General features: G+C 45.2%; 1 protein-coding gene across 9 annotated transcripts in view; it reads left to right on the top strand.

Moving 5' to 3' along the window:
• The window catches only part of LOC115207682 (polyhomeotic-like protein 2), a 41,274-nt gene that overhangs the window by 26,523 nt on the left and 1,691 nt on the right, over positions 1–13,060 (top strand). For 8 of the 9 annotated variants that reach the window (XM_029775037.1, XM_029775038.1, XM_029775036.1 and 5 more), the window contains 8 exons: positions 234–516; positions 5,594–5,946; positions 6,127–6,319; positions 9,627–9,832; positions 10,312–10,444; positions 10,577–10,697; positions 10,842–10,962; positions 11,065–11,371. In XM_029775037.1, the coding sequence (XP_029630897.1) occupies positions 234–516; positions 5,594–5,946; positions 6,127–6,319; positions 9,627–9,832; positions 10,312–10,444; positions 10,577–10,697; positions 10,842–10,962; positions 11,065–11,371 (1,717 nt within the window). Of the gene's footprint in view, positions 1–233; positions 517–5,593; positions 5,947–6,126; positions 6,320–9,626; positions 9,833–10,311; positions 10,445–10,576; positions 10,698–10,841; positions 10,963–11,064; positions 11,372–13,060 lie in introns of those variants that run through there. The other variant, XM_029775039.1, reaches the window with a different exon arrangement.

The raw sequence follows: 13,060 nt of genomic DNA, 5'->3' as shown, positions 1-13,060 counted from the left end.
CAGAGTTGCTGTAGTAAATGCACTAGATGGCATATAATATCAGCACAATGAACCATAATTCATACAGGTGGATAGCAGATGCATTATGTTTACAGTTATGTTGTGGTAACTAATTTAGTCAAAAAAGTGCATTTCTCACTAATTCTGGAGACCCTTGACTGTGGGGCACCCCACCTCTCTTGCCCCAGGCCATGTGTCATTGCCTCCAGCACCTGACCTCTGTGTCTTTTCAGGTCCAGAACCTGGCTATCCGTAACCAGCAGGGGGCGACCATGTCCTCCTTTCAAACACCCAACCTCCAGGCCCTCAGCCTAAAGCAGACCCCTGTCGCCATCCAGCCCTCTCCCCTGATCAAAAATCCCAGCCAGGGGAGCCGGGGCTCTGGGGGGAAGGGCAGCTCATCCGACGTCCTCTTAGATGGGAGCAAGAAGGGGGAGAGCATTGTGACAGAGGTGTGCGCTATAAACATGAGTCGCAGCGTCATGGCTTTGAGTGGCCAGCCTCTCAGCACTCCAGGTATGTATCAACCACAACGTTCGCTAGCTTCTACAGACACTGGCTTTCATATTATTTCATGAAGTTGACCCATTCCCCGCTTGGAGATTTAGGCAGGTTTGCTGAAATTATGTATTGTTTTTTGTCCAGCATCAGTAAATCCACTGGCTGTTGTGAGAAGGCATAATTTTGCTGCCCCTGTGACTGTTTGTAGTAAGCTAGCTAAGTGGCTAGATGTCAAGATTAAGCTTATTGGTTACAGCAGAGACATTCAATCCCCTCCTGGATCAAGCTCCCTGTTGCCTAAATTGTTTTGTGCGTAAAAAAAAGAAATAACGCCCCTTGTGTGCACTCCCAGTAATACCGTATGGTACAGAAATGGTATGAAAATCTGGATACCGCCCAACACCTACTCTGTGCCACAGATGCATCTTTTTAGACCACTTATTGTGTGGCTGAAAGTCAGCAGCTGGGTTGTTTTGTCACGGAGAATGGCTGTGTATATGCCAGCAGTTGAACAGATTAACTCTGACTGTGTGTATGTGTGTGAGAGAGTGCGTGTGCTAAGCACTGCATGGGTTAACTTTGTGTGTTGTGCCATACGCCAGACTGGATGGATTAGCTGAGCGTGCGACTGCACAACTGTGTCTTTGTCTCGCTTTGTTTAAGTAATGGATTCTGATGAAACTAAAGGAAGGATGAATCTAAAAACCTGGCTACATACATACACTCATAAAATTAACATGGGTTGCCATGGCAGTGGCCATGGGGAACAGACAGGTGTACCCTGGAGATGTGATAAGTATTCTGTCAGTTCACAGTGGATGAGACAACAGGGAGATGGGGTAGCAGCCGTGGTGCCTGCCCGGCGGACTGGGGTTTAGGGTTGGATAAGAGGCTTCAATTTATAGAGCTGGGTGACATGGACAAAAATCCATAGCCTGAATTGATGTGATAAATAGAACGTTAAGTTTATAACATTAATGTGCACCACATTTGTTTTAAATTATCCTTTAAACTGCTACTACAAGTTTGATGGTTGTAGCCATCAATTGTTCCATTTAACTATCACCCATATTAGCAAACTTCACATTTTTCTAGTATGGGCTACTTATTGGAATGAAGGATATCCCTGCGATAAGTCCCTGCTCTACCATGTTATTTTATATGCACTGGCATTAATGGGTCATTCATTATATATGTTGGTTCTTCAATGGACTCTAAGGTATCAGCATGCCTCAGTTCGGCTAGCCGAAGTTGGCTAGGCGAACCGAAAGTGTGATCACATACCCCCTTAAAAAAAACCTTCGCTTGAAAAATGAGGAAAAAAGTGGTAATAGTACTTTTTGTCCCTTTTGAGACGCCATAGCCAGTATACACTTCCTAAAAAATAGTCTGAATTAATCTACGATAACGCAAGAAATCTGTCATAAATTTACGTTTTTGCCGAGGAGATCTTAGTCCCACAATTTTACATCTAACTAAGATGTTTGGTGCAGTATTTCTCAATGAAAAAATGTGCATGAAAACAAGTCATCTCTTTGTTGAATGACAACAAAGACTATTGAAGAATCCCTACTGTTGACCAATCACCGACGACGGGGCTTAGACTTCGGCTCCGAATTTCGGCTTGCCTCCAGAAAGATGTGTGTGCCTGAACAGCCGAAGGAAAAGTCCAAAACGAACAAAAACGTCACAAAATGTTGTCGTAACATGCACAAACTTTTCCAAACTATTTCGGTTCTGAAGCATGCGGACGCCTTTATTCTGTTAGGCAACAGAATGTTGTAATTTTGAAGAAGGAAATACTTCAATGAAACAAGTCCAATCTACCCCTCAATAATAATAATAATAATAATAATAATAATAATAATAGACTACATAATGTCTAAAGCAGTTTCACTTTCAACATGCTGTGAGAGAACACAGCACAGGAATTGGCCTAGTTTGTGTTGTCGTCTATTTTAGGACCGAGTAGTAATTGAGCCATCGGAGAGAAGAAGAGAGCAGATCTTGTGGGAGCAGCAGTGTGTCTGCTATTCCTACCACAGACAGGAGCTCGTTTTCCCTTGAATAGGGATTGGCTGGAAGCAGCTGTTCTGTTCATTGTGTACTTTAGTCTTTTCATCACCTCCTCCTTGGCAGACAAGTCTTCCCAGCACCCTACTACACCCACAGAACAGCACCGCATCAAACCCCACAAAGACTACCTTCCAGACTAACAGTCTGGTTCTATGCCCCTGCTAACTGCACTGTGGTTTTCATTTTTTTCAACAAACAAATCCGGCCCTGGTGTCAAGTCTTCTGTTCAGTTGTCTTTGTGATTTGAAGCATAGCTTTAAGTTGTTTTTTAGCAAAGCATCCGTTTATGTGTTTGGACTGAGTGTAGTACACCTGAAATTATCTTCCCATTCTCTGTTAATTCACCAAGCCCTTGAGTGCTTCCATGTTCCCATACATAGTATCTCCATTACTTACTCCTTTTAACAAGCATTTAAAACACAATTAGTATAGATATGTTTGACATGTACACAGTTTATTAGGTACCTCACCCTGTTCATAAAAATGGTTCGGTCCTACAGACAGTGAGTCATGTGGCCGTGGCTTGCTATATAAAGCAGGCAGACAAGCATCGAGGCATTCAGTTACTGTTCGATTGAACGTTAGAATGGGGAAAACTGACCTAAGCGACTGAGCGTGGTATGATCTTCGGTGCCGGTTGTGTCGGTTACAGTATCTCAGAAAGATCCGGCCTCCTGGGCTTTTTGAGCATGATAGTGTCTAGGGTTTACCGAGAATGGATGTTTTTTTATTTGTCGCACCAATCAGCTGCAGTCCTGTGGGCGAAACAGCTCGTTGATGCGAGAGGTCAAAGGAGAATGGCAAGAATCGTGCAAGCAAACAGGCAGGCCACAAACAGGCAAAGTACAACAGTGGTGTGCAGAACGGCATCTCGGAGCGCACAACTCGTCGGTCCTTGTCACGGATGGGCTATTGCAGCAGACGACCACACCGGTTTCCACTTCTATCAGCTAAAAACAAGAAGAAGCAAGAGATCACTAACACTGGACAATTGAGGAGTGGAAAAACATTGCCTGGGCCGACGAATCCCGGTTCCTGTTGCGTCATACTGATGGCAGTCAGGATTTGGCGTAAACAGCATGAGTCCATGGCCCATTCCAGCCTGGTGTCAACGGTGGTGGTGTTTTCCTGGCACACGTTAGGTCTCTTGATACCAATTGAGCAACGTTTGAACGCCACAGCATATCTGAACATTGTTGCTAACCAGGTGCATCCCTTCATGGCAACAGGTTGGTCCGACACGGTACTAGACAGTTGTACCTAATAAGCTGGCCAATGAGTAGTTTTTCTCAAGCTGTGTTAAGACGTTTGTAAAGTGATTTACACTGTGTGGGTGAGGTTTCTCAACTTAAGCAGCAGCAGTCGATTGCAGAAACTCAGGGATTTTCCGAGATCTGCTGTTGAAACATTTCCTCTAGACATCCTGAAACAACACACAGGCATGGGGGAGTGGTAGCGTAGTGGGGCCATAGAGGGGGGTCCGGCCTGAGTCATTCCACTCCTTAATCCCAAGGCCTTGAGGGAGAAAGGCATTTCAATGAATCCCCCTTTCTCTCCTTCCAAGACATTTCTCTGTTACTCATTAAAATGCTTGAAAAAGCTGTCAAGCGGGACTCTGAGTGCTGTTTCTTGTATCCGGTGAGCACCGGTTGGGAAATCCACTCATCTGTTCACACAGGGGCTAGGTCTATTTGCTGAATTGAAAGTCATTATTATACAACCTCTGTTTTCTATTTATCCTTAATGAGGGCTGGGTGGTAGGTGTTATCATGTAATGTAACACTTTACTGTGTTATCATGTAATTGAGAGTATCCGTCCAGGGCTTTTATCATAATACTTTCTGAAAGATGTGTCGGTCTTCACCCTGTACTTAGTGAAACCATAGCTAACCACATGCTGTGGTTTACATAGTTTTGCTGTGTGAAAATCAAACACTTTCCAGCAGATCCTGTGGTATAAATAACTAATGACATGCAATTCTGCCGGATGGAAACGTCTCTATTTTCACAGCAGGGTAGAGACTGTGGTTACAGAGAAACATTCAGACCAGATGGAGCCTATCCCACACAAAATATACAGATAAGGGGTGGGACCCTTATATATTTGGCATCAATCCATAATCAAAAGAGATCCACAAAGGTTAATGTTAGACACCTTTAGTTTACTAAAATCATGAAGCTACTGTAAGACCATAGGGCTTACTCCTGAGACTAACAGCTCCTAGGAGAGATGATGCATTACAATCCTTTCTCTATATTTCAGCAATGATGAGGGCCAGATCCAACCTCATTGTTTCCTAGGGAAAATTGCTTGGGCAACTGAAGGTTTGGGGGATTGATTCACAGATGACTACATACAGCATGTCATAGAACATTGGCTTCTTATTGCCCTCTTGCTTTCTTCCTGCATCTGTCTGGCCCAGGGTGGCAGGTAGCCTTGCGGTTAAGAGCGTTGAGCCTGTAACCGAAAGGTCGCTGGTTTGAATCCCCGAGCCAACTAGGTGAAAAATATGTCTATGTGCCCTTGGCAAGGCACTTAACCCTAATTGCTCCTTTAAATCGCTCTGGATAAGAGCGTCTGCTAAACATTTTTTATTTTATTATATTGCCCTCTTGCTTTCCTCTTGCACATGTCTGGCCCGGGGCTACTCTGACTGTTGGTGTGTAGAGCACTTTTCACTAAATGACAGTACAATACATGATTGGTTCTGGGAAGATATGGGTCCTGGTTGTAATTTTGTCAGCAAAAACCCTGTCAGGTGATGATAGACCCTTTGGAAACATTAGTGAGCAATGTCTGGCCAAAACCTTGACAACGGTTTAGGGCTAGTCTGTCTTGTGCTTTTTGATGTTACATTTTGTCAACAATAGGTGTACTACTGGCAAAGGAGAGTAAAGAAACAAAACATTATTCCACTCTTCCATTGTTTTTTGAGTTAGGGTAGAGTCCATTTTCCTTTTGTGTACAGACTTAACTGTCAGATTTATGTATCCTATTTCTTGATTTCTGTTCCAGCATACACCCAGATCCCTTCCCACTCCCTGGTCCAGCAGCATAAGCAACAGCAGTTTGTGATCCAGCAGACCCATGCTTCCCAGAGGACCCAGGGACAGCTACTGCAGACTGCCTCCATCCAACCCCACCTGCAGACTCCCTCCCTGGTCCCCCAGTCCCCCAGCCAGGCAGGCCCTATCACTGTGCTGCCCAAGCCTGCCTCTCACCACCAGCCCTCTACACCCAGCCAGCAGGCAACCATCTTCCACTCCACCATCAGCCCACATGCTCTCCACTCCAGCCTGAGCCAGACCAAAGCCCAGCCAGTGCAACTCACAGCCATCAACCTCCAGATACAACCAGCGCTCTCACAGGTGAGTACACAGCAGTAACAACAAGAAGTATGGAAATGGAAGAGGATCACTCTCTCACAATATACAATGTATCAGTAAACAAAATACTATATATCAGTAACTTCTAATCATTAGTCAAATATTATGTTTCACTAAACTCTCTCTCCCTTCTTCTCTCTCTATTCTATTACGGACTCCCAGGCTTCTCGATTGATCCAGGACAGTAAAGGACAGGAGAAGCCAAAGTCATTGGTGGTCAGGGAGCTCTGCCTGACTCCCAGTGTAGAGCAGCAGCCCACCCCGTTTACCCCCTCTGCCCCGTCTCCACCACAAGCCACCAAGCCAGCAGAGCAGCCCAAGACTGACCCAGTTATGCCCATCAGCCAACCACAAGGTAACAGGACTTTTGGTTTTAATAAGTTAACAAGTTTTTATAACCCACTTTCTTAGTTATGTTGCCTAGAGGCAGGACTGTAACTAGGGGTCTATTGTTGTCATATCATATTTGCAACCAATTACAACCTTGGAGAACCAGACCAAAGATCAGTCGCTCTGCTCTCCAGGTGTGGAGGCAGATCTTACTATTTGTCGTCAGCTGTGTGCTCGTCGTTTTGAGTCAGAGTGAAGAATTTTGTCTGATTATCCCCAATGGGACCATTGAGGAGCAGTGAACACAGTGTTCCAGTCAAGGAAAGTTAAATGATAGATGTGTCAAATTATCATGGACAGGAAAATGTGTGTATCTATCCATCTCTTTCATTCAAATGGAAAATAATCTGTGTTTTATGATGGTAGTCTTACACTCGCACACCAAGGCCCATTCAAAATGCTGAACATGCAGATTATATTAAGAGCTTTCATTTTTATTGCAACTTTTCTTGTAAAAATGTAAAGCCACAAGGCTCCTTTTTTATGCTTGGGTGTGAATGCATAGTTGAGGTGCTCCACTTGTTCAGAATATACATACAGTTGTCTTTGATGTCTAGAAATAGAGCAGTAGGCCTGCAAGACCACTGGCTGTCTGCTTGGACCAGATTGCAACACATTCAAAGCCTGCTGAGTGGTTGAACATAACCCAAAGTTACAGAATAGCCAACCTCTCCTGGTTTTAATGGAGTCCATGGTATTTATTGTGCATCTTTCGACAGACATACCAAGAAATGTGCAGTATAGTATGTTGCCATATAAAGAGAATTAGTTTGCAAGAATTGTCTGCTACATTGGGCCACAGGACCTACATTTGTATAAAGTGGTTCCTGTATGCCAATAGTTACTCAGATTTGAGACCTGTGAATTTTCAGGGCTAAGATTATAGATGTGAGAAGAACCAGAAATGTATATGTCAACATGAGTGAAGTGTTTCTATTTTAATGTGTGGAAATTGAATAGTAAACTCAGCAAAAAAAGAAACGTCCTCTCACTATCAACTGCGTTTTTTTTCAGCAAACTTAACGTGTAAATATTTGTATGAACATAACAAGAACAACTGAGACATAAACTGAACAAGTTCCACAGACATGTGACTAACAGAAATGGAATAATGTGTCCCTGAACAAAGAGGGGGTCAAAATCAAAAGTAACAGTCAGTATCTGGTGTGGCCACCAGCGGCATTAAGTACTGCAGTGCATCTCCTCCTCATGGACTCCACCAGATTTGCCAGTTCTTGCTGTGAGATGTTACCCCACTCTTCCACCAAGGCACCTGCAAGTTCCCGGACATTTCTGGGGGGAATGACCCTAGCCCTCACCCTCCAATCCAACAGGTCCCAGACGTGCTCAATGGGATTGAGATCCGGGCTCGTCGCTGGCCATGGCAGAACACTGACATTCCTGTCTTGCAGGAAATTACACACAGAACGAGCAGTATGGCTGGTGGCATTGTCATGCTGGAGGGTCATGTCAGGATGAGCCTGCAGGAAGGGTACCACATGAGGGAGGATGAAGTCTTCCCTGTAACGTACTGCGTTGAGATTGCCTGCAATGACAACAAGCTCAGTCAGATGATGCTGTGGCACACCGCCCCAGACCATGACGGACCCTCCACCTCCAAATCGATCCCGCTCCAGAGTACAGGCCTCGGTGTAACGCTCATTCCTTCCACGATAAACGCGAATCTGACCATCACGCCTGGTGAGACAAAACCGTGACTCGTCAGTGAAGAGCACTTTTTGCCAGTCCTGTCTGGTCCAGCGACGCTGGGTTTGTGCCCATAGGCGTTGTTGCCGGTGATGTCTAGTGAGGACCTGCCTTACAACAGGCCTACAAGCCCTCAGTCCAGCCTCTCTCAACCTATTGCAGACAGTCTGAGCAGTGATGGAGGGATTGTGCGGTCCTGGTGTAACTCGGGCAGTTGTTGTTACCATCCTGTACCTGTCCCGCAGGTGTGATGTTCGGATGTACCAATCCTGTGTAGGTGTTGTTACACGTGGTCTGCCACTGCGAGGACGATCAGCTGTCCGTCCTGTCTCCCTGTAGCGCTGTCTTAGGTGTCTCACAGTACAGACATTGAAATGTATTGCCCTGGCCACATCTGCAGTCCTCATGCCTCCTTGCAGCACGCCTAAGGCACGTTCACACAGATGAGCAGGGGCCCTGGGCATCTTTCTTTTGGTGTTTTTTTTTAGAGTCAGTAGAAAGACCTCTTTAGTGTACAACGTTTTCAGAACTGAACCTTAATTGCCTACCATCTGTAAGCTGTTAGTGTCTTAACGACCATTCCACAGGTGCATGTTCATTAATTGTTTATGGTTCATTGAACAAGCATGGGAAACCGTGTTTAAACCCTTTACAATTAAGATCTGTGGAGTTATTTGGATTTTTACAAATTATCTCTGAAAGACAGGGTCCTGAAAAAGGGACGTTTTTTCTTTTTTTTGTGTGTATATATGAGCAGAGTACCTGTCTATGGAGAGAGAGAAAAGGGCGGTACCTTATTCAATTATTTCATTCTTCAGCTCTGCCTGCCTCTCGCAATTGGAGCAGGGCTGGGTCGAGCGAGCGTCTCCGAGCTCTGTCTTGCGTGCTTTGTACAGTTGACTGAATTCTCGCTTTCAAGGAGAGAGGCAGGCGACAGCGTATTGTTGTATTGAATCGGATAAAAGCGCAAGTGAAGCGGGCAGGAATAAGTTTGGTGAGCGTTTTTTTTTGTTATTTAACTTTTGAAATGGGACAGTTGTCTAACTTTTGCAGTACTTTGAAAATGGTTATCATTGTTGCAAGTAGCCACCGAATCGTCTGCTGTGTTCATGCATAGCTAGCTACTAACGTTACTCGTTTACGGTAGCCATACGTGTTTTTGCTTTGGAAATTACAAACTAGTGGTCGACCCGTCAAAGATGAGCGATGTTTTGGACTCGAATTACTTTTGACAGCCGTTTTGTTTTCTCTTCATATTTTGAAATCGTGATCAATTTACATTAGTAACTATAATACGTGTCTAGTGAGTGACATTACAAACGCTTGATAATCGAAGTAGACCCCTTTGCACATGATTTGGCAGGTGGATGATTTAGTATATGATGAAAATTTGCTTGAGTACTTAAACGACTGTACAGCAGAGAACGTTAACTACATACTCTGAAAAAATATTTTGGCATAATTAAAGTGATATTAATCTATTCTAAAACATTGTGTACACATTTTAGCCACATAATTGAAAGGGATGCAATGTGTTAACTACTGCTTTGTTTTGTCATTGGCAGGAGTCCCTTCTACCAAGAGGTTGAATGCTGCACCTGAGACACCACCCCCAGCCATGACATCAGGAAATGAGAACGAGGCACCCACTGTGACCGGCAGCACCCCCCAGAATGGAGAGAACAAGCCACCCCAGGCCATCGTCAAGCCCCAGGTCCTCACCCACGTCATTGAGGGCTTTGTCATCCAGGAGGGTGCTGAACCCTTCCCTGTAAGTGCCCTCTCCCATGGTACTCCTTAGCAGCTACCAGTAAGCAACATGTCACCATTTCGAGTGCATTCCCACAGCAATAAACACAAACAATCATACAACTGCACTTACTGTGCTAAGCAATGATAAAGGGCAATGCCTTTCTATTGTTTAACTTAGTCATGAATTCTAGTAGCTTACTGTAGTTCCAAAGCAGTGTATACAGAGATGTCTGTGAAAGAAGGTGCACAAATGTTAAGACCACCTTCCCAGTGTTATAATTCTGAGCAAAATGTTGATACACACACTTAAGTGACTCTGCTGGTGCCTGTTTTACTTATCGATTAAAGACAGCATCCTAGTGGATGTTTGCTGCACATTTCTAAGTCTTTTCTCAGGCTTTATTATAGCTTATGGACACTGCATGGGAAGTTTGCCATTGTATTTCTGTCATAGCTTGGAAAGAGTAGCATTCATGTCTCACCCTCTGTCTTAACCAGATTGAGCGGTTGCCTGTAATGATGGACAGCCCAAAGAAGCTGCATGAGCAGCTCTCCTCTGACCCAGACAAGACCCCTGTTAGTAACCCCACCAACACCACAGACTCTGAGACAGAGGAGCTGACCCCTCAAGGTAAGGGAGGTCATGGCTGGAGTGATTTTTAAAGCCATGCTATTTGACTATAAACCCCATAATGGACTTTCTAAATACTAACAATTCAGATGTAAGAGATGTTGTTGATTGACTATTTTGATTTGCACACAGAATTAAAAGACCAAGAGGATTCAGAAGCCCCCAAACTAAGATGTGAATTCTGTGGCTGGGTGGACTTTGCCTACAAATTCAAGGGGTCAAAACGGTTCTGTTCCATGGTGTGTGCGAAAAGGTAAGTCACATTTGATGGGCCATTTCTAATGAATATGTACAAAGATGCTTTGACTGGGTTATATCCCTCAGGGTCTAAGCTTCTCAGTAGTGTTTTGTTGGGATGGTAGTGGCCATAACAGCTATTATCGTTGTTGTGGAATAGGTATAATGTTGGGTGCACTAAGCGCATAGGCCTCTTCCGTCCAGAGAGGAGCAAAGCATCCAACCGCTGGCGCAGAAGGTCACACAACAGCTGCCGCCAGAGTGTCGAACCTAAGAAGCAGGTAGGATCCTCTCCTACTTCTCCGCTGACAGGACAGCTCTCCTGTGAATTAACATGCTCCCCTCAGTGACACCAGGGCTGACTCATGGGTTTTATGTTTCAGAAGCTTTCCCCTACACCTCAGCAGACTCAGGGAGGTTCAGTGTCCTCCCCGCTCCCCTCCCAACCCAGCCAGGAGGAGTCCAGCCCCTGCTCAGACATGTCCAGCTATGAGGAGCCTCCGTCACCCCTGTCAGGAGCCAGCTCAGGTCCCCCAGCACCCCAGGCGTTGTCACACCAGGCAGGGAGAGGCTCAGACCAAGAGGCCCCCCGAGGCAGAGAGCTGCCACTCCTCACTCAGCACTTCCTGCCCAACGACCCCACCAAGTGGAATGTAGAAGAAGTCTACGAGTTTATCCACTCCCTTCCAGGTCAGTCTCATAACAAACACTACATGACCAAAAGTATTTGAACACCTGCTCATTAAACATCTCATTCTAAAATCATGGGCATTAATATGGACCCCCCCCCCCCCCCCCCCCCGCTATAATAGCCTCCACTCTTCTGGGAAGGCTTTCCACTAGATATTGGAACATTGCTGCGAGGACTAGTGAGCCACGAGCATTAATGAGGTTGGGCACTGATGTTGGGCAATTAGGCTTGGCTTGCAGTCGGCTTTCCAATTCATCCCAAAGGTGTGCAATGGGGTTGAGGTCAGGGCTCTGTGCAGGCCAGTCAAGTTCTTCCACACCTGTCTCGACCAACCATTTCTGTATGGTCCTTTCTTTGTGCACGGAGGCATGCTGAAACAGGAAAGGGCATTCCCCGAACTGTTGCCATAAAGTTGAAGCACAGAATCCTCTAGAATGTCATTGTATGCTGTAGCGTTATTTCACTTGACTGGAACTATGGGGCCTAGCCCGAACCATGAAAAACAGCCCTAAACCATTACTCCTCCTCCACCAAACTTTACAGTTGGCACTATGCATTGGGGCAGGTAGCGTTCTCCTGGCATCTGCCTAACCTAGCTTCGTCCGTCGGACTGCCAGATGGTGAAGCATGATTCATCACTCCATGGAACGGGTTTCCACTGTTCCAGTCCAGTGGTGGCAAGCGTTACACTACTCCAGCTGACGCTTGGCATTGCGCATGGTGATCTTAGGCTTGTGTGCTGGTAATTTTTCGGCTTGTGTGCGGCTGCTCGGCCATGGAAACCCATTTCATGAAGCTCCTGATGATCAGTTCTTGTGCTGACGTTGCTTTGAGGCAGTTTGAAACTCTAGAGAGTGTTGCTACGTGCTTCATCACTCGGCGGTCCCGTTCTGTGAGCTTATGTGGCCTACCACTTTGTGGCTGAGCCGTTGTTGCTTCAAGACGTTTCTACTTTACAATATCAACACTTACAGTTCACCGGCGCGGCTCTAGCAGGGCAGAAATTTGATAAACTGACTTGTTGGAAAGGTGGCATCCTATAACTGTGCCACGTTGCAAGTCATTGATCTCTTCAGTAAGGCCAATTGTCTATGGCAGTGGTTCTCAATCCTGGTCCTGGGGATCCAAAGGGGTGCACATTTTTGTTTTTGCCCTAGCACAACACACCTGACTCAAGTCAATAAAGCCTTTTGATGAGTCAATCATTTGAATCAGCTGTGTAGTGCTAAAAAACAAAAATGCCTGAAGCAAAAACAAAAATGTGCAGCACTTTGGGTCCCCAGGCCCAGGATTGAGAACCAGTGGTCTATGGAGATTGTATGGCTGTGTACTCGATTTTATACACCTGTCAGCAATGGGTGTGGCTGAAATAGCACTAAAATAGCACTAATTTGAAGGGGTGTCTACACACACACACAAAAGTGTGTGGTATGTATGTATGTGTGCATTTAGTTAGGCCTACACCATAACTACATTCTTCTGAAGGTATCTTGTAGTAGTCATAGTATGCTTATTTCCCCTCTGGGGATGAATAAAGTTTATTAATTCATCAGTGGATTGTCTAATGTAGACAGTGTTCATGAATTGTCTTTGAAATTAGATCATTATCAAATTGTATTAGTCACATGCGCCGAATACAACAGGTGTAGACCTCACAGTGAAAAGCTTATTTACAAGTCCCTAACCAA

This window comes from Salmo trutta, chromosome 14 (assembly GCF_901001165.1).
Source record: "Salmo trutta chromosome 14, fSalTru1.1, whole genome shotgun sequence".
NCBI classification, from domain to species: Eukaryota; Metazoa; Chordata; class Actinopteri; order Salmoniformes; family Salmonidae; genus Salmo; species Salmo trutta.
The sequence above is the reverse complement of the archived record's forward strand: the minus strand, read 5'-3'. Positions and strand labels throughout refer to the sequence as shown.